This window comes from Anabrus simplex, chromosome 7 (assembly GCF_040414725.1).
Source record: "Anabrus simplex isolate iqAnaSimp1 chromosome 7, ASM4041472v1, whole genome shotgun sequence".
NCBI classification, from domain to species: Eukaryota; Metazoa; Arthropoda; class Insecta; order Orthoptera; family Tettigoniidae; genus Anabrus; species Anabrus simplex.
The window spans coordinates 163766750-163794327 of NC_090271.1; the positions used below are offsets into that span (position 1 = coordinate 163766750).

Consider the following 27578-nt stretch of genomic DNA (forward strand, 5'->3'; position numbering starts at 1 on the left):
ACCAGAAGATGTACTTGAAAAAGGAGAAGAGTGGTGGAGAGACAGGCAGCGATGGAGGTCCTTGATTCACAACCTGACCCAGGAAGCTGGAAACGGGAGATGAAAATAGTGATGATGTGTTCCTTTCTCTCTGTGTAAGAAAAAAATGATATTGCTGTTTTGTTTTTTGTTTTTTCTGGGTGGAATTATATTTAAGTTAAGGAATTGTGAATTGTATGCAAATGGGTTTACCATTTTCCATTGGAAAATTATTTGCCTTAACTACGTATACATTTAAGTCTAAATTGCCTTTTGAACTGCATTGCACTGTATCTCACTTCAAAATCATCATAGTATCGAAAGAAGTGGCTGACTTTACCATTTGCTAATTTCAGTACAGGCACAGATATTGTTCTCCGAGCAGGGCGGAGACAGTGCCGTTTCCATTTGCAGACCCTCAAAGCTCACTTCGCTGACACTCTAACAAGAGTGAGACAGAGTCTTGCTGCACCAAAACTGATCAGCCAAGATGGAGACAACTCTAACAGCCTATCAGAACTTCTCACCTCACTTGTACTGGCAACTGTCGAGAAAGTCAAAGGAGTGCTTCAGGATCTCTTAGTAAGTTTTTTAAATGCAAACATTCTCTAACTTAATCATTACAGGCCTTATTCACCCTCAGATTTCAAGAAAGAATAATCTGATTTATAATTCCATGTGGCTATTGTTAGCCTGGTATGGCTCTTGTAAAGTAGAACCTCCTATGAGGGTGGATGGGCATCTGGCATGTGTAGAAAACTATGCATTTGTTTGCTATGTGAGTTGCAGGACTGTTGGGGATTGCACAAAGAGCCAGTTCTCAAGCCAAGGGAAGTAACTATTTATGATTGAAATCTCAACTAGGCTGGGAATCAAACCCAGGTTCCTGAGACCTAAAGACCTAGATACTGACCACTCAGCTATGGAACCGGTCGAGTACAAATTTAATACCATATTGATTACATAGACATGTACTGTATGTTTGGAAAGCTCTGTTTGCTGGATAGCATGTAGTTGGAGGAACCAGAATGTGGCATTTACTGTTGCTAGCATTGTGGCCCCTCCTCTCTCATTTTATTTTTTATTTTTCCAATTTGCTTTATGTTGCACTGACACAGATATGTCTTATGGCGACGATGGGATGTGAAGAGGCTAAGAGTGGGAAGGCAGAGACCGTTGCGTTAATTAAGATACAGTCCCAGTATTTGCCTAGTGTGAAAATGGGAAACCATGGAAAACCCTCTTCAGGGCTGCTAATATTAAGGTTTGAACCCACTATCTTCCCACTGTAAGCTCATAGCTGCGTGATCCAAACAATGCAGCCACTTGCTTGGTCTTCTTTTTTCTGCATACTTCAAAATTGTCTCCTTGGTTTCCGCATGCTTTTATTAAACTATTTGAATAACTTAATTATCCTTTAAAGGGACCTGGACTTCTGAAAATGAACAAAATTGGCATTTTTCAATTGTATCACTAATGTGCAGAGGAAACCTTCATTCATATAATTTATTATATATCAGCTTCCAAGTCCAAGATGGCTTCATGTTACAAAGATGTGAAGAGTGTCCTTGTCCTTTTGTGTTTTCATGTTTGTTCTTATCTCCTCTTTCTGTTAATCTCTCTTCCCATATTGACACATCATTATGTTCATCCTATAATGGGTTTTTTTGCCCCTATCGTTTTGCATATAACAGAGTACTGAGGGAAAATATGTTCGCAGTGCTGGGGGACTATGAGGTTAAGGGTAGATTGTTAAAAGCAATCAAAGGCATTTATGTTGACAGTTGGGTTGCATTGAGAATTGATGGTAAAATGAGTTCTTGGTTCAAGGTACTTACAGGGGGTTAAACAAGGCTGTAATCTTTCATTTTTTCACAGTGTACATGGATCATCTACTGAAAGGTGTAAAGTGGCAGGTTGGGATTCAGTTTGGTGGAAATGCAGTAAGCAGTTTGGCCTACGCTGATGACTTGGTGTTAATGGCAGATTGTGCTGAAAGCCTGCAGCCTAATATCTTGGAACCTGAGAATAGGTGCAATGAGTATGATATGAAAATTAGCCTTTCCAAGACTAAGTGATGGCAATAGGAAAGAAACTTAAGAGAATTGAATGTCAGGTTGGGAATACAAAGCTGGAGCAGGTAGATAACTTCAAATATTTAGAATGTGTATTCTCCCAGGATGGTGGTTTTATAAGTGATATTGAATCAAACTGCACTGATTTCTCATTTGTATTCTCTAAGAAAGAAGTCAGCTCCCAGACGAAACTATCTTTACACTGGCCTGTTTTCAGACCAACTTTGTTTTACGGGAGTGAAAGCTGGGTGGACTCAAAATATCTTATTCATAAGTTAGAAGTAACAGACATGAAAGTAGTTAGAATGATCACCAGTAGAAACAGGTGGGAACAATGGCAGAGGGTACTGGAATGAGGATATAAAGGCTGTTAGGAATGAACTCGATTGATGAAGCTGAATGAATAAACAGGCTTTGATGGTAGGGTCACGTAAGGCAAACAGAGGTGAAGAAAAGTATAGGGAGACCAAGATGATGATGGTTAGATGCAGTTTCAAATTATTTAAAGACAAGAGGTATGGAGCTAAACGAGGCCACAGAGCTAGCTGCAAATAGAAGATTATGGTAGCGTTTAGTAAATTCACAGAGGCTTGCAGGCTGATCACTGAAAGGCATAACAGTCTAGAATGAAACTATATGGATATATTTATTCGTATTATAATTGGGTGTATATACAAATTATCTGATTTCGGGAACTCCTATCCTGCATATCTAGTGTGTATATTTTTATTATACTGATTTGTAATGTTTATTTTATACATTTCTGTATTTCTCCTTTTTAGGTATTTGCTCAACCTGACCTAACATTTGGTTTAAAACCTCACTTCCGTGAAGCTTTCTGTGTAGACAACGTTCGCGAAGAACTAGTTGTTGGGTTCCTGCACCACTTGACAGCGACAGCTCGTGGTTTCTGTGACTCAGCTGACTCAAAGGCTCCTCCTTCCCTTCTGTTGTTGCTCTCCAAGATGTGCCTGGAGTTTGAAACATCAAGTGTCCACTACTTGGTAAGAGCCCCATGATTTTCTAATTCTCTCATTTTCATGATCATCATGATGGTTAGAAAGAGCAAGTAGCAAACTTTACTGCTCCTATAGAGGAGCAAGGAAGTGAGGGATATATCTGATGTAGTTGCCTTTTTATTGATTTCACTTTTAATAACTTTATTTTTAAGAGAAGCTAACCTCTGAAAGACAATGCTAAGGTTCTTCATTTTGTTGGTTTGTTTGATTGGTAATTTAATTTATAATAAAACATCAAAACAAATCAGTATTAGATTTCTCAGTGTTATACCACCATTTAAGTTGACTTTATTTCATTTTTAGGAATTCGAAAGTATTGTAGCTCTTTTGAAGGAAATGAGCATCCATATGTTCAAAATCAGTAGCTGAAATTATTCTAATTTATTTCACTTGTTAGAATTATGTCAAAGAATATCACATGTACACAGTCCATTACAACACGAAGAAAGAGTGTTACTATTCTTTAATACTGCAGAAGTGCGAAAGAAGATTAATTTCACAAGAACTATTAAAAACATGGTCACTACTCTATACAGCTTTGAATATCATGAATGTCCACTTGTTACACGAAGAGTACTACGAGTCCCAAACAAAGAGTACTTGGCAGTCACAGCTGCAGTTTTTTGGAAATGCTGTCCGGACAGGGAAGTTAATGATGAACTGCTTCCTAAGGGAAAACATTGCACAAATGCTGCACAGGGAGGTATTTGTCGGTGTTCCTAATTTAATTTCACACGATACAACCATTTACCATTTCTCTCTCACTTACTTGGAAAATGCATGAGTACTTGAATTCCAAATAGCTTGATTTAGAAAAGTATTGAAAAATCTATGTATAGTTGGAAGAAGTACCAAGTGGTTATAATTAAATTGACGGTGTTCAGAGTAGTACACTGTGGAATATGGTGAAAGTTTGTAGATATGCTAATTAAGCAGTGCACTTGCGAATTATGTAAAACAAATAATTAGTTCCAATTTTTACCACCAGGTGTAAATACAGTGCTCTAAGCAGTCAGAACATGCTATTTTCCATAACTCTGATGTCAGTATGTTCTTCCGTGTTATTGAGTAACCGTTGTGTTAGTTCTCTGCTTGTTGCTTGGTGACGTGTTAATAGTTTACTTTGTGAAGCTGTTAATTAAGAAGGTTGAATAATTTTTCCGTGTGAAAAGCAATAGCTATTGAGAAGTGAGACTGTGCACTACTAGTGAAGTATTTCCAAATGTCGAGTTTTCTTGGTTGCAAAATGATCACACACACGGTTTTCAATAGTTAATCACTCATCAATTCCTTCACAAGCTTTTTCTCGATAGAAATTATACTAAAACTGCTGAATCTTTCCTTTACACAAGTATGTTTTTATTCTCCTGAGAGTACTCATACTTCTTTCAGAGGAAGCTGTGGTCACAGGAAGTGTTAATATTAAGCAAATCAATTTTGACACTTCCACACATACTGGTTCAAGGTCATTGAGGACAATATAATGTAAACGTGTTTCAGGGGACAAATGTTTTTCTCTATTGGAATAAATGTTTATCAGTTCATTTTCCAATCTTTCTCTATTAAAAAAGGAGTATATGTTCATAAGATAGTTAATTTTAATAGCAGGGAATTTCTCTTTGTAAACTATGAAGTGAGTTGGATCCAACAACTCAACACACCGGATGCTTTCAAAATCGTCAAACCATATTTCCATTTGCATAATCAAGATGTTGAGAACTTCATATGTTAAAATTTTGAGCGTTTGAAATGTCTTGTCATCTACATTTATCTCACTATTTATTTTACCACATTTTTTAACGTAAGAGGATTCCATGTTTTCTGATCACATGTACTTGAGGATACCAGTGGTTTTCCCAATTTCAGTATTGCACAAAATTATATCAGATGTGGTTTATGTTGCAGTAGAGCTTTTTTTCGCTATTTGCTTTACGTCGCACCGACACAGATATGTCTTATGGCGACGATGGGATAGGAAAGGCCTAGGAATTGGAAGGAAGCGGCCGTGGCCCTAATTAAGGTACAGACCCGGCATTTGCCTGGTGTGAAAATGGGAAACCATGGAAAACCATCTTCAGGGCTGCCGACAGTGGGGCTTGAACCCACTATCTCCCGATTACTGGATACTGGCCGCACTTAAACGACTGCAGCTATCGAGCTCGGTGCAGTAGAGCAAGGATATGGTCTGTATAAATAAAAATTTCTCTGTAGAGACAGAGCAAATACAGTAAATGAATTTGGTCTTCTTGATTGTGTTAAGCAACCCAACAGCAGAATTGTCTGACTCACTATCCCAACCCTTATCATTCTCTGTAATATCTTCAAAAACCTGTCTTAGATCATCATAGTGTGAAAATATTGTGTGGACTGCTCAGGAATGAAAACTCCAACAGGTAAGTGCATGCTCGTGGAAGTCTAGAAGATGAGTTCTCTTTGAGAATCTACTAAAAAATGAATGAAACGCTGTCATATTATGAATGAAGAGCCTGACTGATTTTATTATTTTGGAGCAATGCTGAAGAACAAGGTTTAACTTTTGTGGGCATAACAGTGGAGAAATATTGCCCTAGAGCAAACTTGTGTAACATAATGCTGAACATCCCCATGGTTTCCTGCCATTGTGGAGCACCTGTCATATGTTTGACATACAACTTGATCAATTACACCCCATGTTCGCAGAATATTGACAATTTATTCTGATAAGCCTGATGCAGTCGTGTCAATCGAAACATCATAAAAGTCTACAAATTTTTCTGTGGGACCCTGTTTTGAGCAGAACTGGAATATTACACGGACTTCTATTTGATACGTCTAAGGTCTCATCCGCCTGAATACCAATGAAATCACAAGAATCAAACTCTGCTTTGATCGTCTGCTGAATTATGGTAGTTACAGACTCAATTCATTCTCTAATTTGTTTGATGTGCCTTTAAAGCCTGACATGGACTGGAGATGATCTCAGATGTACTGTTCCTGTTTTGAAGGAAGATCTAACAACTCTAGGTAATTGCCACTGTTGATAGAGTCTTCCCCTTCCCCTTCAAAATGATCTTGAAATCCAAGCTCCTATTTCCCAAGAAAACACACAATATCAACAAGTCTCTCAACAAGAAGTTGATTTTGTTTCACGACTTTGTTATGTTTCATAAGTTATGAATTTCATCATGGTCCATATTGACAGTTGATCACTATCAAAGGGTAGAGAAGGGTACACCTATTCAATACCATTAGCTTGTATATTATCTTATAAAACTGGGACTAGTTTTGATCCAATATATATTGGGTCATCTTCAGCCACGCTCCAATTGGAAGACATATGCACACATACAACTAATTCAGACTTCATCAATATTTTAAATTAAAATTGTATATTGTGACATACCAGATTGTTTAATTTGTTATTGGTTATATGTGTGTATATGTCTTCGAATTGGAGCATGGCTGAAGATGATCCAATATATATTGGATTGAAACTAGTCCCAGTTTTATAAGACAATATACAAGCTAATGGTATTGAATAGGTGGACCCTTCTTGACCCTTTGATAGTGATTTGTTATGTTTAACAGCTTGGTTTCTTGCACCTTCAGACAAAGAATGTTCTATCTTCCCACATCCCTGTAAACGGAATCTCTCTTCATTCTGAATATGTTTATTTGAATTTTGATGCTTCTCCACTTTTCTAAGATATATATATATATATATTTTTGCAACAGTTACTCCATTTAAAGTCCATTCCTTTTCACCACCAAACAAAACACATGTATAACAAAATAGGTTCCTGCTTTCAGAACAGGTTGTTAACCACGTATAGCGTGCATACCAAGAACATTGTTGAAATTTTCTAGCTACTTCACTGTCAGATATCTACATTAGGCATACATATTTTGTTTTTGGCTTCACACTTTTCTTCATAAGTCCAAGAAGAGAACAGTTTACATTTTAAAGAGTTCAGAAGACTTGTAAAGTTCCCAAAGGGGCCTACTTCACTCATTATTTGAACGCAAGTTTCAACCAGATGATGTCAGTCTTGTTTTGCAGAATTAACAGGAACTCAGAATTTTAATTGGCTGTTTCCATTTCTGAAATGTCCTTAATGATAATAATTCACCGATTGCTTACTAATTCAAAAGAATAGTGTGCACACTTACACAATAAACAATACTACCATACTTCATTGTCGCTTTTGTGCTGGGAGTTTCTACACACTCAAAAATGGCAGATGAAGCATGCCACATTGGGCCCTAGTAGTTGCAGAGAGAGAGGCTAGGGCAATAACCTAACTTTCCTCCTCTGCCCCGCTCTCAATCCCCAAGCTGGCAGAACGCAAACAAAACAAAAAGTCCTGGGTGAGTCGAGTTATACCCTGCCTCCCTGTCATAACAAGTAGTCTGCTGTCACCATCTAGTGGGCGATCAGCAAAGCACATATTCCGCTGTCATCATCTAGGACATATTAAATGGACATTATCATAGTTTTAGCACAATAACAACATCAGATAAATTTGTTATGATATTTATATAATTCAATCGTATTTCTTAGGGCAGGTATTGCCACAAATGACTCCAAGTAGTTTTGCTACTGAGCAATAGCAACCTGCATTGTGGGAATATTGCCAACAGAAACAGCTGAGAAGAGGGCCCATGACAATATTAATGGGCTAAAGAACATGATGATGAAATTCGAGGTAAGAGGTGAATTGGGTGTTGCACCAGATGAGGATGACAGCCCATCCTCATGGAAATTGTTGACAAAGTTACTGTAGCTGAAGCTGTGTCACATTAATTGCCTCCCCTGGTCAGTAGCCCACATTTTACGCTGATATCCCTACAAGATTCATACTATGCACCAATTGAAATCCGCTGTGAGTTTGCCCGTCAGTTTATGGCACACATGGTACTAGATAACGTGGTCAGGGAATATTCTGTGGACTGATGAGGAAAATGGATGGTGGGAAAACCAAGAACCCACTGTATGGACATCGTAAAGATGCACATTGCAGATCGGGGAAGAACACTGGAGGATGTCATTAATAACAGAACGTATCTCAGTAAGACAGAGTGGAAGAGGCTCGCCAACAGTACCTGTGAAACTGGAACTGTAAAAATGATGATGATGATGATGATGATGATGATGATGATGATGTGAATACACAGAACTGTCGCATATGGGGCACAGCCATCCACATCTTGTGCAGGAAGAACAATTGCCCTCAGCTTATGTGACTGTTTGTTGTGATTTCGCAAGCTCCTTCATTCTTGATTTGTTTTTTCTTTGAGACACCTTGCGGGCCTGTTAGATCTACAGCACCGAGCTCGATAGCTGCAGTCGCTTAAGTGCGGCCAATATCCAGTAATCGGGAGATGGTGGGTTCGAACCCCACTGTCGGCAGCAGAGAAGATGGTTTTCCGTGGTTTCCCATTTTCACACCAGGCAAATGCTGGGGCTGTACCTTAATTAAGGCCACGGCCGTTTCCTTCCCATTCCAGGCCTTTCCTATCCCTTCGTCGCCATAAGACATATCTGTGTCGATGCGACGTAAAGCAAATAGAAGAAAAAAAAAATCTACAGCAACACTTGCACGTTAGTTGTGCAACATGTGATCTCAGGTTTGTGAGAATGCAACTGTGACCACACCATTATTTTCATGCAAGATGGGACAACACCACAGGTCTCTTACCAGGTGAAAGATTTGCTACGAGAAACCTTCAGTTACGACCGCATTATCTGTAAGCAATTTCCACGTGCGTGGCCTTTATAACCCCTAACCTAAATCCATGTGACTTCTGAATGTGGAAATATTTGAAAGACCATGTCTATCAGGGACATACCTGATGTTATATGATGATGAATCATTTGTAACAGATTTGTTTCTTTTTTTTTTTTTTTTTTTGCTTTAAATTTGATGACAGAGAAGTTTTATGTTAATGTTGCAAGCCATGTTACAAGTTAAATGTTGACTTTTCCAGCTGAGCGTGACGGACGAATGGTTCAGTATAGAAGATCGTCACAGCTCTGGCCTCCTCACTCTAGAGTCTGAGCTAAGGGCAAACATGCAAGCAGCAGCTCAGCAACTCCTCAACCACTATGTGCGCATGCAAGGACTCAGTGTGTCACAGGTACAAAGCGGTGTTAGCTTGTGTGTTTTATTCATGTATTTTAGTTTGGCTCAGTTTCCAAATTAAACCATAACAAATTCTCAACCATTGTGTACATATGCACGAATTCTTTCCAGAACATGTATTATCTTCATGTATTGTATCTCCAAACATGATGCCACTTAAGAATGGGTTGCTATATTTCTAGGAAATAGATCTCAGAGAATTAGAGTAGGTGAAGCTTTATCTGACCCTGTAATAATTAAGAGGGGTATTCCTCAAGGCAGTATTATCGGACCTTTATGTTTTCTTATATATATAAATGATATGAGTAAAGGAGTGGAATCGGAGGTAAGGCTTTTTGCGGATGATGTTATTCTCTATAGAGTGATAAATAAGTTACAAGATTGTGAGCAACTGCAACGTGACCTCGAAAATGTTGTGAGATGGACAGCAGGCAATGGTATGTTGATAAACGGGGTTAAAAGTCAGGTTGTGAGTTTTACAAGTAGGAAAAGTCCTCTCAGTTTTAATTACTGCGTTGATGGGGTGAAAGTTCCTTTTGGGGATCATTGTAAGTATCTAGGTGTTAATATAAGGAAAGATCTTCATTGGGGTAATCACATAAATGGGATTGTAAATAAAGGGTACAGATCTCTGCACATGGTTATGAGGGTGTTTAGGGGTTGTAGTAAGGATGTAAAGGAGAGGGCATATAAGTCTCTGGTAAGACCCCAACTAGAGTATGGTTCCAGTGTATGGGACCCTCACCAGGATTACCTGATTCAAGAACTGGAAAAAATCCAAAGAAAAGCAGCTCGATTTGTTCTGGGCGATTTCCGACAAAAGAGTACCGTTACAAAAATGTTGCAATGTTTGGGTTGGGAAGAATTGAGAGAAAGAAGAAGAGCTGCTCGACTAAGTGGTATGTTCTGGGCTGTCAGCGGAGAGATGGCGTGGAATGACATTAGTAGACGAATAAGTTTGAATGGCGTTTATAAAAGTAGGAAAGATCACAATATGAAGATAAAGTTGGAATTCAAGAGGACAAACTGGGGCAAATATTCATTTATAGGAAGGGGAGTTAGGGATTGGAATAACTTACCAAGAGGGATGTTCAATAAATTTCCAATTTCTTTGAAATCATTTAGGAAAAGGCTAGGAAAACAACAAATAGGGAATCTGCCACCTGGGCGACTGCCCTAAATGCAGATCAGTACTGATTGACATTGAAAATCCTGATTTTACAGGAGAGCGATAAAACGGCCTTATAGTTGAAAATAGAAAACAGAATTGTGTCAGTACAAATTATCTATTAAATTTGATAACAATCATATTGATGTGTACAAAATATTAATATGATTCTTTTAAGGTTTTCTTTTTTAACATACGAGGTATCTGTAAACAAGTGCCATAATTATAGCATTAATTATTTGAAGAAATAGCATTTATTAGCTGTAACTTGTTTTGCTATTTTCTTAAGCCTGTTTGAGAGGATTAAATGAAAAAGAAATATTAGGCCTATATAAATGGACATACCTACAAAAACCTAATCAGTTACAATGATCAGACTTGCAGTTGTTTCAGAATTCCCAAAGAAGCTAATAGAAACTAACAAATATTATGACATTGCAAAACAGTGTGATTTATAGCCACAAATGTTTGGAGTTTTGTTCATAGGATAACATTACACAAGTTTCAACACTTTCTTCCTTAATGGCTTCCCAGTAAAACTTCAAAACCAAATGAACTTCATGTATAAATTTAACAACAACCTGTGATTGTTCAACAGTCAAAATATTACAAATTACAACAGTGCGGGCCTCTCCCCCCCCCCCTCCCCCCCCCCCCCCCCCCAACCGTCATTTTCTTTGTAGCCCAGACGAAATTAAGGATCACTATTGTGCATGCAAAGTTTACGGTACATCAGCTGACTTCACAATAAAGTTTCCAACTGTGTCGTATGTAAAGATCAAAACCAAATCTGAAACTTCCCCTTTCAATTTAATTTTTTTTAAATTCGAAGTCATGGCCACAAGTTTTGACGTAGAATACATATCGTGATAATTATTATTGACATAAAGTATCTGATCAGTATGGATTTGAAATTTTTCTATCACAGAGGCAGTAAATGTGCTCTGGTGTAGCTCCAGTAGCGTGCAACTCTCCTCACTATGCTGTAATTTTAAGACGTTCATGGTAACATTTTCCCGCTTGGCATTGGTGATCTTGGCCTTTTTGAAATTCCAACAAGTTGGTCTATCCTCTCAAATGTGCTTTTGATAACTTTGAATCCATTTATTGTCCATGTGCCATGACATTTTGCGAATGCAGTTAAATTTTTTGCTCTTCTTTTGCCGCAGAACTTAAATATTCACTGTTTGGCTTTCTTCATTGGATACATAGCAGAACTAACCTAGATGTATCAAACAACACTTGGGCCGATGACCTAGATGTTAGGTCCCTTTAAACAATAAGCATCATCATCAAAACGCAACTCTTCACGCAGTGTACTACCATGCCAAATTGGAGAGTACACCATTTCTTAGCTGTGCTACATGGTGATTTTTGTTATTTTAAGATGGGTGCGCTATTGCATCACCCATGTATATCTTACTAAGGTCAGACTCCTGTTGCTGGGTTCATTGGTTCTTCTCTTTACGACGACGTATTGGATGCCTGTGGTTGATCAGTTAACATCACGGGATCCAGCTGTCCGAATAATTTCTGTCGGTGGATGCTGGATATATAGATAGGTTTATTTATCATCAACAGGTTATTTGTCCAATTAAAGATGATTCAATTAAACATACAACAAATACATGTTAAATAAATAACACTAATATCCTAAAATAATAACAAAGTTCAAACTAACTCTAGAGACCTTTATATATGTATATTTACAATACCTTAAATAAACAAATGAATAAATAAATAAATAAATAAATAAATAAATAAATAAATAAATAAATAAATAAATAAATAAATAAATAAATAAATAAATAAATAAATAAATCTGTTCATGATGGTACTGTTGATCCTTCTCTTTTGATTGTGGTGGATGAAGCTTATTTCTATTTAAGATGGGTATATGAATTCCTGAGTTTGAGGTATGGGAACACAGGCAACCCTTCTGTAGGACATGAAATTCCTCTTCACGATCTGAAAGTCGATTTTTGATATGGCATGACTGCACGTAGAGTAATTGGCTCTGTTTTCTTTCATGATACAGTTAACTCAGAATATTACATGCAGGATGTACTGCAGCCATTGTTTTACATGTTGGCTGAGGAAGAAAAGCAGTATGTCTACTTTCAGGGGGATAACACTTCTGCCCATACAGCTCTTGGAACAGCCGACCACTCGCTAGCGTATCCAACAATAATTATTTTAATTCACTCTGGAATATTCCTTTCCCTAGAATTTCACAGCTAACTTCGATTACTGCTGATTTCACTTCACTTCACTGTTTAACGTACACTGATACATTGTCTAGCTACTCCTTTGTCAATTATACTCTGTTCACGGTGATGAGTGACGTGCACACGATAGCTCGTAACTTTTAAGACTCAGACTGTGATGCTTTAACACACTTTTATTTAAAGGCTTTCCCTTTCCACTGGGCCTAGGAAACTCCCCTACAAACATTAAAATCCCTTTGTGAGGCGACCTACTTTTCTCCAGTGGACATTTAAAAAGGCGTCATTACTTTCATACCTGCACAACTATTACAGATTATGGGTCCTATGTACTGTTTTGGATTCGTGATAATTGGTCCAGAAATGGAAATCAGAACTCTTTTGCAGATGATTCCAGCACTGCACTTATATTTCCTCGGCCTTGATTGGTAGCTGGTACTTCCCAAAACAAAATCCACTCTCTCTGTCTTGTTCTCCGACTGGTGCTTTCACCGAGCTCAATAGCTGCAGTCGCTTAAGTGCGGCCAGTATCCAGTATTCGGGAGATAGTGGGTTCGAACCCCACTGTCTGCAGCCCTGAAGATGCTTTTCCATGGTTTCTCATTTTTACACCAGGCAAATGCTGGGGCTGTACCTTAATTATGGCAATGGACACTTCCTTCCCACTCCTAGCCCTTTCCTATCCCACCGTCGCCATAAGACCTATCTATGTTGGTGCGACATATAGCAGCTTGCCACTTTTGCTTTCTTTCTCATACACCGCATCCTTCCTACTTTCCTTTGTGTGTTCCACTCACAGGATTTAGGCCTCGCTCGCTCTAGCCTTGCGATTCAATGCCCAGCGAGTATTTTTCAGAAACAAAATGCACTAAGAAACCATCCTACGACATACATGTTTCAAATCAAATCAGATCAGATCAAATCAAATCAAATCACATCAAATCAAATCAAAATCTCTTTATTTGCAAATGAGGTGTCTACCTTGGTGGCAAATGGTACACTAAAATACATTATGCGTCTCCGAAGACCTTAAAAAGTAGTTAGTGGGATGTAAAACAAATAACATTATTATTAAAATACATTATTGTCAAGCACTAAATATTAAATTAACATACCTGCCAACCCTTCCGATTTACCCGGAAACTTTCCGGTTTTTAACTCGTCTTCCGATTTTCCGATTTATTGTTACTTCTTCCTATTTTTGACCAATATAACCTCTAGTACGGCCAATACTCTTCCCCTAGGGTCAAGGCTAAATTCTTATGTGCTTTTGTAATTTACGAAACCTCATTTTCAAGCGTATTTATTTGATGCCTTATTTCGTGAGTGTTTCGTCCTTCGCCTTCGTGTATCGGGCCAATCGTCCTGCAAGCAAGACAGGCTAGCGCGCGGTAGCGACTCAGTTAATCGGGACGAAATAATTTGTTATTGTATTGTTCGCGCGCTGTTAACATCGTTTCTGTGCGTAGTCTCGTCGGAGTTGTAGGCCACGTGTTTTTTCTTGCATTTCTATGCCCCCCCCCCCCCTTTCTGTCAAAGTCGTATGTTAATAATGCATGGGACATATGTTTTGTATGTGGTAGTTTCGTGTATTTAAATGCATAATGTTAATGAGTTGTAAATGCATAATGTTAATGAGTTGAATGTTTTTAAGGGGGTTGTGTCGGTGACGGTTTCTGGTATTTTCTTTTCTCGTTACGGTAAAAAAAATATAACAAACGTTATCTCCCAAGTGTTCAGAAATACCTATAAATTTCCGTTAATTTTACCGTCTGATAAAGGAAACTACCGTATTTTCTCGCGTAATTAATACCCTTGCATAATTTACGCATCCCAATATTTTTGAGACCAAAGTGGAGAAAAAGAAATGTTGACGTAGGCCTATTTGATGCACCCACAACTTCGAACATCCCCATCACGCAGCTCCGGGTGGGTTTCGAAATAAAGATATAAACTACTCAAGTAGCAGGCTTCCTATTGCGAAAGCGGGCATTCCAAATACAGGGCAACATGCTGTTAATAGTCGGCAGGAAATCCCACTGCACTAGTTTTACAAGTGTTTCGGGTACGGGACATTGTGTGATCTCAAAAAATGTTTCAGTCCACAGTATTCGAGTAATACTGCATCATACAGACTCGCGGTGATCTGTTACGCAGAAACATAGGGGAATAGGACAACGGGCAGCAAGTATTCAGTGTCCAAATGAAACGTGCGCTACCGCTGTTAACAGGCACTTCAAGCGGCCAACAAGTCTCGCTCGCAAAGCATTTCGCGGACCAAAAAGCGGCTAGTTTCCGCAAGTAGAGGAAGATCTGCTTAAATATATGATTTTGTTACGCAACGCTGGATAAGCCGTTTCTCGCGAAATGCTTTATTTTAAAGAATGAGCCGCTGCACATGGAATCAGTGTCTCGGATTTGAAGGTTAGCCAAGGCTTGATTAATTTTATGGAGAGAAATGGACTTTCTCTTCGATGAAAAACAACATTATGCCAAAAAATGACGAATGATTTCAACCATTTTCATCGTTTTGTGATTGAGAAGCGTAAAGTGAATGAATATTTGATCTCCCTTATAGGAACCACAGGTCAGACGCCAATCAGTTTCGATATGCCACAAAGTCGAACAATCGATAAGAAAGGAACATAGTGTTATCGTACGCGCTACCGGAAGCAAAACACAACGATGTATTGCAATTCTTGCTGTAACAGCTGATGGCAGAAAGCTTGCACCTTACATTGCTCCAGAACGAAAAACAATCCCAAAAGCAAAATTTTCGCGAGTGATCCACGTTCGTATTCAAGAAAAAGGGTGGATGGACGCGTCACTTGTGCAAGATTGGATACGAACGGTTTAGGGTACTGTAGCAGGGTCCCTCCTTCGATGCCCGGCTCTTCTTGTGTTGGATAGTTTTCTTTTTATGCCGGTATGTCATTGTTATGACATTACATGAATTGTACTTTTATTAGTTGATGTTTATTTCAGTTCAGGTCGTATTGTCAGCTCGTGATGGGAAGAATATTTTCCAGTGTCGGTACTTCAAACCCACGTGTCTAACTTACCTGATGTACCCTATTTGACTTTATAGAAAAAATCTCATGCTGGAATTTTATGCCAAATGACGATAACCGCAAATGAGTTGAACCAATTTTGTTTATATTACATTTGATGTATCTTTTACATGTAAATGAATTGTAAATAATTTATTAATATCTGAATTCCTTCAGTAATTTACGCATCCAAAGTTTTCGCCTGTATTTTCCTCAAACAGTGCGTTAATTACGCAAGAAAATACGGTATTGTGCATTTTGTTGCGTGTATCGGTGTGACAAATATATTAATGATTAATTTTATGAAGAGAAATGTATGTGTCATAAATGAGAATGATTTGGTACATTTTCTTGTAACCATTTTTGTTTTCTTAGCTTAAGATTTTAAATTTAATGGTCAATTCGCATTGTAACTGTAGATATGTATGCCTTTTATCCTGACCTTTTTTCACCTAGACCATGGTGGAATATATGTGATGAAATCCAAGAATTAAAAAATCTTCCTATTTTGGGGTTCTAAAAGTTGGCAGGTATGAATTAACAAGAGAAGAAAATTTTCCTATAATACAATATTATACAATTAACGCTAACAATTTTTTCTATTAAACACACAGCTCATCCTTAATAAATTTATATTGTTCACAAAATTCTACTCCTGCACTACTTACAAATATAGTCAACTGATATACAGTATGTGGAATTACTTCAAATGATGCTATACAACTATAAAATTAAAATTTACATTGCATTTATTTACTTTTTTTTTTTTTTTTACTCATTCTGGAACCTAAGTAGCATAACGACCTGCTGCGTCTTAACCAGAGCCCCCTTTGCCACCACTTTTCAGAGTTCCTGAACAGCCTTCACAGCTACCGTAGCGGTCCCAGGGCCCTCGAAGTCCCCACTGTACTTCACCCCTACAGGCAGTCCCCTACTTTGGCTGTCCAAACTCCTTAGACCAGGGGATGGAATTAATTTATTCACACACATTTTTTATTTACATTAACCTGCACTGGTCGAATGCCCTCTAACATTTCATTTATTTTCTCTATTGCTGTTTATTCTCTTCTTGAATATCTGTACAGATTTTGGAAAAGGATCAAACACTACCCCTGGTAAACTGTTCCACTCCTTCACAACCCTTCCCAGTGAATGAAAATTTACCCCAATCGCTTCTGCTAAAATTCCTTCTAATTTTATATTTGTGGTCAGTCCTGCCGATATAATTATTTTCCAACTGAAGCCTCTCATGGATATCTCCCCATGCTTCTTCTCCTGTATAGGCTCAATATAATCCTATGTCTAGTTTTCTCCCTTCTCGTACTTGCAGTTTCCCACCCAAGTTCCTTTAACATTTCTGATACTCTTTCTCCTGAAATCCCCTGTTACAAATCTTGCTGCTTTCCTCTGCACACTATCTCTATTTCTTTTATTAGGTATTCTTGGTGAGAATCCCAAACACTGTTTGCATATTCCAATAATGGATGAACCATACTTAAGTAACTTTTCTCTTTTAATTCTTTGTTGCATCCTTTAAGTAGCCTCATTATGACATGTAACGATCTGTATGCTTTCCCAACAATGTCATCAACATGACCCTTCCAGTGCAAATTACTTTCAAATCTCACACCTAAATATTTACACTTGCCATCTTTTGGGATAACTACCTCATCCAAAGTATATTCAAATTCAGTTTTAAAGCTCCTGTTTGTAAATGTTGTAACAGTTGATTTGCCTCCATTAACCTTCATATTATTTTCTTCAACCCATTGTTGGATACTCTCAAGGTCCCTTTGTAATTCTGAACAATCCTCAGTGTTATTTATTTCCCTATAAACAATTATGTCATCTGCATACAATCTTATTTTTGATCTTATATTGTTCCCTAAATCATTCGCATATATTAAGAAAAGTAACGGACCGATTATACTACCCTGTGCAATTCCCTTCCAAACTTTCTCTTCCTGTGATATATTATTTCGTATTTTGACTTTCTGAACCCTTGAATTTAGAAATGTTCTTATCGATAGATAGATAGATAAGAAATGGGTGAGCCCTGTTTTTGCAGAGCTCCACACGTAGGTCTATGAAGACCCTTTGTGCCCCTTGAAGGGGTTTGCCTAGTCCAGACCTAGTGCTCCTATAAAGGATACTAGTGTCCGGATTTTGGCGTTCCTGATGTCCTCCAGACTCACAAAATGTGAGCCCAGGTATCGATGTCTAGTGCTTGCAAAAGCCTCGCACTGACATAACACATGCGCGGAGGTCTCCTCCTCCTTGCTGCATCTTCTACACATCGGATCCTGGGTGATTTTCATGATGTGTAGGTGTCTCTGTAAGGTATTGTGGCCTGTTAACAGTCCAACTACCATTCTCATTCTGGTCCTATTCAAATTCATTAGGACCTTTTTATAGCTTTGACTAGGCCCTTTGATAAGTTCACGTGCCTGTCTTGCTATGGTTAACCTCTTCCAAATATCTAGGTGAGACTGGTTTATCCATTGGGATATTGCCAGTCTCACACTTCGGAGTGACACTCCCAGGAAGGGCTCTGGTCCTGTGAAGGAACCCATTGAGCCCTGTTTCGCTAGTTTGTCAGCTTCTTCATTTCCACTGATTCCTGTGTGCCCAGGAACCCATAATAAGGTAACTGAGCTAAACTCACACAGCTGATCTAACATCCTTTGGCATTCCCATACCAGTTTTGATGTTGTTTTAACTGCACATAGTGCTTTTAACGCTGCCTGGCTATCACTACATATAGTGATGTGTCTTCTGTGTCCAGGCATTTTCCATATATTTAAAGCACAGGCTAGTATTGCGTATACTTCAGCCTGGAAAACAGTAGCATATTTACCCATAGGAAGGGAGAGCCTTGTCTTAGGCCCCCAGACCCCGGCGCCTGTGCCCGCCTCCGTCCGCGAGCCATCTGTGTACCATGTACAGCCCCCAGACTTAAGACGGGCCCCAGCGTCCGCGGCCCACTCCTCCCTTGTGGGTATCACCACTGTGAATTTATAATTCAAATTAAAGCTAGGCTTCATCAGATCCCCGATCATCATTGTCATAGGGCAAGTCTGGTGAAGCCTTGTAAGAATAGAGGCATGACCTCTATTCGGGTTTTTGAAGGACCATCCTCCGAGTGACCAAAGGCGATAGGCACTCATTCCCGCTATTACCTTAACATATAAATGTAAGGGGGGAAAACCTAGGATGGCCTCCATTGCACATAATGGTGTAGTATCCAGTGCCCCTGTTATTCCTAGACACGCAAGTCTTTGGACACTGTTTAACTTGGTGCTCACAGTTTTACTCTCTGAGCCTGGCCACCAGACTATAGATGCATAGGTGATCGTGGGCCGTACAATGGAGATATAGAGCCACTGGACCACCCTAGGTCTTAGGCCCCAAGTCTTCCCGACGGCCCTGCGACAGGCCCACATAATCTTGCGAGCCTTATCCACCTTATGATCTATATGTTTCTTCCAACTCAGTCTTGCCTCAAGGATTACCCCTAGGTACTTAACCGAGGTTGTCTTAACTAATTTTTTTCCGAATAGGAAAGGCTCTGACAGTCCGTCTAGCCTCCTCCTCCTGGTAAATACTACGAGCTCCGTCTTATCGGGATTAACCGACAAGTCTGTCTCGTGACACCATCTTTCCACCCTACGTAGAGAGTTCTGTACGAGTTCGGAAACCGTACTGGGGAAATTTCCTACCGCCATCAGGCTTATGTCGTCTGCATAGCCTTGGGCGTATATTCCTCCAACATTTAACCTGGTAAGTAGTTCGTCCACTACCAGACACCATAATGTTGGTGATAATACTCCTCCCTGTGGACACCCCCTGTCTATATTAGCTCTCAACATTACAGCGTTGAGAGTAAACAGAACTTGACGGCCCTGCAGTGAGGCCATAATCCATTTTATGAGCATACTGCTCACTCCTCTTCTCTCTAGACTACGTTCTATGGAGCCCAAAGATGTATAATTAAAGGCCCCTTCTATATCTAGGAATACAACCATAGCAAGTTGTTGCTGATCCAAGGCACTCTCCAGCCTAGAAACCAGCTGGTGTAGTGCCGTCTCAACCGACTTCCCTGGTTGATATGCATGTTGATGAGAATGCAGGGGAAAGTCTCTTAATACTTTCTCCCTGATATGTCTATCCACCAGTCTTTCCAAGGTCTTAAGTAGAAAAGACGTTAGACTAATGGGTCTATAATCCTTAGGTCTAGTATATGAAGACCTTCCGGGTTTAGGTATAAATACCACCTTCGCCTGACGCCACAAGGAGTACACGTACCCCATAGTGAGACAGGCTCTAAAGATTCTGACCAGGTATGGTATAAGGACCCCCCCCCCCGCCTCCTGAAGAAGCGCCGGGAAGATCCCATCCACACCTGGGCTTTTGTAAGGGGCAAAGGATTCTAATGCCCACTTAACCCTTCTTGGGGTAACAATCTCTGCGGCTTCCCTCCAGCCGCTTTTATCGGGTCTGAAGGATCCGCTCGATTCTACCTCACTATTCGTGATTACCGAACCTGGAAAGTGGGCATCAAGCAGTAAGCTCAGGGTCTCCCCCTCTGTGGATGTGTATCCACCAGAAGGAGTCTCCAATGAGCCCAGCCTTGCCCTTCTATCCAAGGTTAAAATTTTATGAAGCCTTGCCGCTTCATGTTGGCTTTCAATGGAGTCACAAAATTGTCTCCAAGATTTCCTAGAAGCCTTCTTGACTTCTGACTTGTACCTTCTTTGTGATTCTTTGTAAGAATCTAGGCTCTCTTGATCCTGAAGTTCCCTGTATTTATTCCAGAGCCTTCGTGTATTTCTCCTCAGGTGTTCAAGATAACTATTCCACTTGAAGCTTCCTGTTACTCTTTTTGCCTTAACAATAGGGCAGTTTAATTCATAAGAGGTAACCAGTGTCCGTGTGAGAAAACTCACACTGAGCTCCAGCTCCTCTTTGTTTTTAATTATATTTGAGGGTCCTCCCTCCAGTCCCCTCCTCACGTCCTCCCTAAAAGATATCCAATCGGTTCGTCTAGGGTTTCTGTAAGACGGGATCTTGATGGAGCCCTCCAAATGTTCTTATCCAATGTATAACCCTTATGTCCAATCCCATTCCCTCCAATTTCTTTAATAATATTCCATGTTCCACTCTATCAAAGGCTTTGGAAAGATCTATGGCTATGCAATCTAACTGGCCTCCTGAATCCAACTGATCTGGTATGTCCTGCTGAAATCCCACCAGTTGTTTTTACATTTCTTAATAATATTTGAGAGCTATTAGGGGTCAATTAATAATAAATTAGAAACATGAGTAAGGTACTTACAATTAAAACCAAAAATAAGAATAAAGAATGAGAAAGTTTACTGGGTGACAGTGTGGGAGGTGTTTGCCGGGTTAAATCAAGAGAGGTTTTTTTTTTTTTTTTGGCTTTACGTCGCACCGACACAGATAGGTCTTATGGCGACAATGGGATAGGAAAGGCCTAGGAAGTGAAAGGAAGCAGCCGTGGCCTTAATTAAGGTACAGTCCCAGCATTTGCCTGGTGTGAAAGTGGGAAACCACGGAAAACCATCTTCAGGACTATCAACAATGGGGCTCGAACCCACTATCTTCCGATTACTGGATACTGGCCGCACTTAAGCGACTGCAGCTATCGAGCTCGGTAAGAGAGAGAGTAGTTACACTTCCACTATGACATACTTATTAAATTTAAATTAAAACACACATGAGGCCAAGGAAAACAGCCACTGGAGGAAGAAAGTTAATGTGACTTTACATCATAGAATTAATTTTACAAATTAAAATACAATTACATACAAGAAAAATAGTTAGGTTAATTTTCCATTACAAAAAAGTGTACCTATACTACTGAGTTGTTTAACATCCACAATTTCCGTAACTTACTAGGACTCTACATGATAGGTGTCAGAAGGGCTCAACTTGAAATTAATAAAGAGAAAGATTAGCAATGTAAAATAAACATTCAGTTAAATAATTAAACACTTTTGCATGTAAATGCAGTTGGCGATTGCATGTACACGCAGTCATCATCATATTATGCAGTTTCCAGCTGTTGGCCAGGTCTAATTGGAACATAAGCCTCTCTCCTCTTGTCTTCCCACCACTTCTCCCTCTTCACTCTTGTCGTCCTCTCCTCTTCTCTGTACACACTCTTCCACTCCTTTTGTCCACCTATCTCTTGGTCTTCCGCTTGGTCATTTTCATGTTATCTCCATTTCATGCATCCTCCTCTCTATCCTTTCCTCTCTCATTCCCTTCATGCACCCATACCATCTAAGTCTAGATGCCTCTATCCTGTTCTGTAGTGGATCATCTTTTACTATATTTCTAACCTTCTCTTTCTCATCTTATCCATTATTGTCACTCCTATCCTGCTTCTCAGAAATTTCATTTCACTTGTCTGTATCCTAGTTACAGCTCTCTGCCTCATTACCCAAGTTTCTGCTGCATACGTCAGAATAGGTACGTAGTACGTCCTGTACATCACCCTTTTGCTTCTCTGAGGGACATCCTTGCTCCAAACCAGGCTTCTAACACTGTTCAGGAATGCTCCTGCTTGTCTTCCACACTTGATTATTTCGTTATAATTTTTCCACTTCCCTCTATGATACTTCCCAGGTACTTGAAACTCTCTACCTTCCTAAGCTGTTCCCTTCCAAGAATTATCCCTCTAGTAGGTCTCTCCTTCCTTCTAGTTGTGATCACTATCTCGCTCTTTCCGGCATTAAATTTCATTCCATCTTGTTTCACCTTCTCTTCCCATGCATCCAACTGTTCCTGGATATCCTCTTCCTTTTCTCCCCAGACTAACAAGTCATCTGCAAACATTATCACTTTAATTTTTCCTTGCCCATATTTCCTTGCCACTTTTGTCATTAGCTCGTCCATTACTACACTGAAGAGCAAAGGTGACAAAGCACTGTTCCCTCTCCTCCACTGTCACACAGCTGACACTCCCATGGCACATCTCCCTCACTCTTTCTGTTGTCTGCTTCTTGACACCTTTTATCTGTAAGGCTTCCCATACCTTTTTTCTGCACACATGATTGTATGTTTTCTCAAAGTCCAAGAAGGCCATCAGTAGATCTTTAAGCCTGTGGTGGTTTAATTTAAAGGTATTAGTATATAACTGCCAACTATGACTTTTGGATATGTGGAATTTAAAAGGTATCATTTAACAATGCGCCATGAACTGCTAGACAGCTATTGGCTGTACAGTAAAACCTCGATACATCGTTTTTCAAGGGGGGGGTGTGTGTGTAGAAAATGACGATGGATGCGGGAAAACTATAAATGCGGGTTACATATAAAATAGGGGGAAAGCAAAATAATAAAATATTGGTACTGTATTTGGACATTTTTTTGTCATGTAAATATAGTAATAATGATGATGGCATGTGGTCTCCGAAGCCGGGTGCAGATCTTTCGAGTTGTCACATGATAGGCGATCTACACACTTACAAAAATGCAGCTCTACCTAAGATGAATCCTAATGCGTAAGTCGGCGCACACACACACACAGCCCCCGAACTGTCAGAATTAACCAATGAAAGTTAAAATCCCTGACCCAATCGTGACCTCTTGAACTGAAGGTCAATACGTGCTAACCATTTAGCCATGGAGCCGGATATGCTCATACTATACATAACCGTATCAAACTATTGCAATCATGATATACACGATGAAAATAAAAAGTGCAAGTTTTACGCCATTTCGTTTCACTTTTCCTTACATCTCATAGTAATTGGAAAACCTTCAAGGTCAGTTCTCATATTGCAAATTAACGAAATACGTGGATATTACGGCGATAACCTATATTTTGGTAAAGATTCTGTAGACCCTTCGCGAACGATAGGTTAGAGATACCACATGGCGCAGGTCAGACGATGTCACAGAGGTTAGAAATTCAACATGGCGCACCTCAGACAATGTCACAACGGGCTAAGCGATGTTGCCAACTTAGGAATTAGTTTCAAGACCAGGCTAGAGAAAAGATTATTGGTCTGGCTTGGTAAGGTCCGGCTTGTAAGAAGGCAACTGGGCAGGAGGCAACAAAGTGGTCAGTAGGCCTCTAGCATCCCACACACATCACAAGGTACGACGCGATTAATAACCCTGTCACTAATTAAAACCTGCCCGGCGCACGCCGTGACTATTTTAAACTGTGCGATTTTCTCATTTTCAATGAAGCTGGCAGTCCTAAGCAGCCAATAGCAACACAGAAAATGGTGGAAAATTTGAGTTTTACAGTGCCTTCATTTTAATTCTTGTAAATAAGAATACTTCTAGGGGCCAGTTAGTGGGTCGAGGAGAAGCATTGGCGTCAGGAGGCTCGTAGTGAGGTTGCGCGTGAATAACCTGCCCACAGTACTCCAGCCTACAAGATCCTTGCTCAAGACTAGAAATTCGTAATCGCTTGTCATTACTAAGTATAATTGTAGTGTATCCTCTATGAGCTGGGATATCCCTGCAGCAGAGCTTAGGGTCCAGCGGCCAATGTTATTGCTTACTTATCACCACCCAGGAGACACGTGTTGGGCACTTTAAGGTTATACCTACGGACGTGAAGCTTATTGTAATATTTGCATTTCCAATGTATCCTTATTTTGCCATATGAAATAGTAATAACAATCATCATTACTTTTGGTTGTGACCTTCCAAGAAGTTAAGACGTCTCTCTGCCAGTCAAATTTAGTGTTAAAAAGTGTACATACATAATCACACAGAATTTCTATTTATTTATATTATTTGAACAACTTTTGGAACTTATTTCTGTGAACAACAGAATACATTACCTGTGGTGTGTGACTGATATATAGTTAAAAGTCTTTTTTTTTATTTTTTTTTTATTACAGCATGAATTTCTACTAAATATTGAATGTGCAAAGTTGGTTACAGAAATATCAATTTTAAGTGTAAAAGTGCTTTTACTGTAGCAACAATGACAGAAGCAATTCATTGTTAGATATCAAAGTTTATTGCATTTTTGTTTTTCCTTCATCAGAAATACCTTGTGTTTGTTAACTGATACTCTTTCCACTTTGTAGATCTGTCTCAGGGCACAAAATACAGTATTACTGAATGTAGTTAGTCTGTTGTTTGTGTCTCTTGTAACCAACTGTATGGACAGTCGATTTGTAGGAGATCCCTGTTCCAGATGCTGCGCAAATCTGTGGAGACACGAGATTGGCTCCATACAATAGAACCTCGCACTGTTCGTGCTGTAATGAAAAGGGTAGTGGAGGACATAGCTGCTGTGGATGGACAGGTTGGGGCCCTCTATGAGGAAGGTCAGCGGACAGAGCAGAGTTCAGACTCCAGCCGCCGGACACACAGGTTGTGTATAGTTCACCCTTTGACTAATGTTTTAGTCATAGAAATACCATAAATATTACCCATCACCTTCATTGACTTTCTTTCATCTAGACATCTTGGCCTTTTACATGTAGCTATCATTTAAATTAGACCCTTCTTATAAATTCATTTCAGCCATGATATTTCTAGTATGTCTGGCATGTTTTGTTTCACTTGTTGAAGGTAGGCAATTGCTTAAGCTACAAAATTTAATTTCTGTTGCCTGCTTCCAGCTTGTGTTCCTTCCAGTCAAGCTTGCAGCATCTAGCTCAGAGGTCATGGTAGGAAACATTTATATTTTATACTCAAATCATATCAAGAGTTAGGAACATGACACTTAATTGTTCCTTTCCAATACTTAGAGTTTGAGAGAAGATTTTGTCCCATAGTAGATGACTCAGGCTCTCTTTCTTATTGAAAGTGACTGTACTCAGTACTCTCCTGCTGACTTGCTAGGCCTAATGCATAAGAGGATTTTATTTCAGGGTTTACTCCCTTAGCGTTTGAGGATGCCTTCCTTGTCCTACAAGGCAGGAGGTTCCATCTGTACACCCCAGAAGGATGGGTTGCCTCTTCCGCCATCTCAACCGTACCAAACTCCATCTTCTCCGCCGTAGATGCCGTTGAGGTCTTCACCTTTAACCCAGGGCAAGGGCCCTCCATATTTATGACCACTGGAGAGAGGGTGTCCCAATATTTAGAACCCCCAGGAATTGGGCTACCTGTTGGTCCGCGGGTTGTATTGGTTATTTCAACCAGCCCTACATACTGTAGGGGACCCCTGTCCGCCACCTGGAGACGCGCTCTGTAGGGGTCAGGTTCCCCTGGTTACTTATTGGAAATTAACCCCACCCACAAGGAGTGAGGTTATTTGCATAGAAATACCATAAATATTACCCATCATCTTCATCGACTTCTTTCATCTAGACATCTTGGCCTTTTACATGTAGCTATCGTTTAAATTCATTTCAGCCATGATATTTCTAGTATGTCTGGCATGTTTTGTTTCACTTGGTATCACACTACTGTCTCATGTCCTGAAAATATTGGAAAAAATAATAGAGACAAGAATCAGAGATATTGTTGAACCAATTTTGGAAGAAGAGCAGTATGGTTTCAGACCAGGAAGGTCAACTACAGACCTTATATTTGCAATTAGGATGCAAATGGAAAAACACTGGGAGAAGAACAAGCCTTTATTTCTAATATTTTTGGACATTGAGAAAGCATATGATAGTGTATCAAGGGAAAAAATTTGCCAATGCATGAAAGAACTTCTAGTGCGAGACAGCCACCTAGACAAAGTGAAAATGTTGTATAGTGGAAATAGAAGTTGTATTCAAGTGGGATGTGGTTTGAAACAAAGAGTGGAGTGCAGAAGGACAGCTCATTGTCACCACTTCTACTTATTATTGTAATGGATGTAGTAATGAAATCTATTAAAAGGAAAGAACATTGAGATATCAAAGCCTTCACATTTGCAGATGATGTTGGAATCTGGAGTGACTCAGAAGAGGAATTGGGACAGAGAATGCAAAGCTGGAATGAGGAGTTTAAGAAATATGGTTTAAACATCAGCAAGACCAAGATGGTGGTGATGAAAGTATATGGGGAAGGAGCAGAACCAATAGTCATGTTAAATGAAGCCCAACTGGACAGCGTTCCAGTTTTCAAATACTTGGGTAGCATTCTACCAAATGACAACCTAGCAAAACATGAGGTGAACAATCGAATCAATAAGGCAACACAATTATACCACAAGGTAAGACACCTGCTGTGGGATGAGCAAATACCCATGAAAACAAAAGTGACATTGTAGAAGTCCTATTATACACCAATTCTTACATACAGTCTCGAAACCACAACACTGACCAATAGAGATAATTCCAAACTTCAGGCATCTGAAATGAAATTCCTATGCACTATGATGCAGAAAACTAGGAAAGACAAGATTAGGAATGAGAAAATTAGAGAAGAAGTAGGAATAGATGATTCTCTCCTCAATAAGATTCAGATATCAAGACTGAAGTGGTTTGGTCAAATGAAGAGGATGCCTGTAAACAGAACTGCAAGGAAGGAATTTGATAGAAAAGTAGAAGGAAGACGACCCATGGGAGGGCCACGAAGGAAATGGATAGATTTAGTTAAGAACGAAGTACTGCTGAGAGGTCATGATAGGGACAAGTTGGTGGTGGAAGAATGTACAACGACAGGATGAGATGGAGGAGGCTCATATACCACATCCGGGAAACTGGAGATGGTTTAGGATGATGATGATGATGATGATGAGTAGATGACTTACCCTGGTCATGGAAGGCAAGTCGTGCCATTAAGGATGTTGTCATGTTAACCACTTGACACTCCAGTAGCTGTGGTCATCTGGATGGACAGCAGTCATCTTGGCAAGGCAGGCCTCTATTTGTGCCAAGGATTTTTTCTTTCTAAAATGATAAACAATACTGTATATAAAGTTCTGCTGCTTTAACCCTTTGTTTCCTATATTTACCTGCATCA

The 27578-nt window shown here is 39.5% G+C and overlaps 1 protein-coding gene across 1 annotated transcript in view; it reads left to right on the forward strand.

Moving 5' to 3' along the window:
* Nucleotides 1–27578, forward strand: part of Vps51 (vacuolar protein sorting 51) — a 186761-nt gene that overhangs the window by 85923 nt on the left and 73260 nt on the right. Inside the window, exons 9-12 of the mRNA XM_068228634.1 lie at nt 375–600; nt 2876–3097; nt 9080–9229; nt 24868–25046. Of these exons, the coding sequence (XP_068084735.1) occupies nt 375–600; nt 2876–3097; nt 9080–9229; nt 24868–25046 (777 nt within the window). The remainder of the gene's footprint in view (nt 1–374; nt 601–2875; nt 3098–9079; nt 9230–24867; nt 25047–27578) is intronic.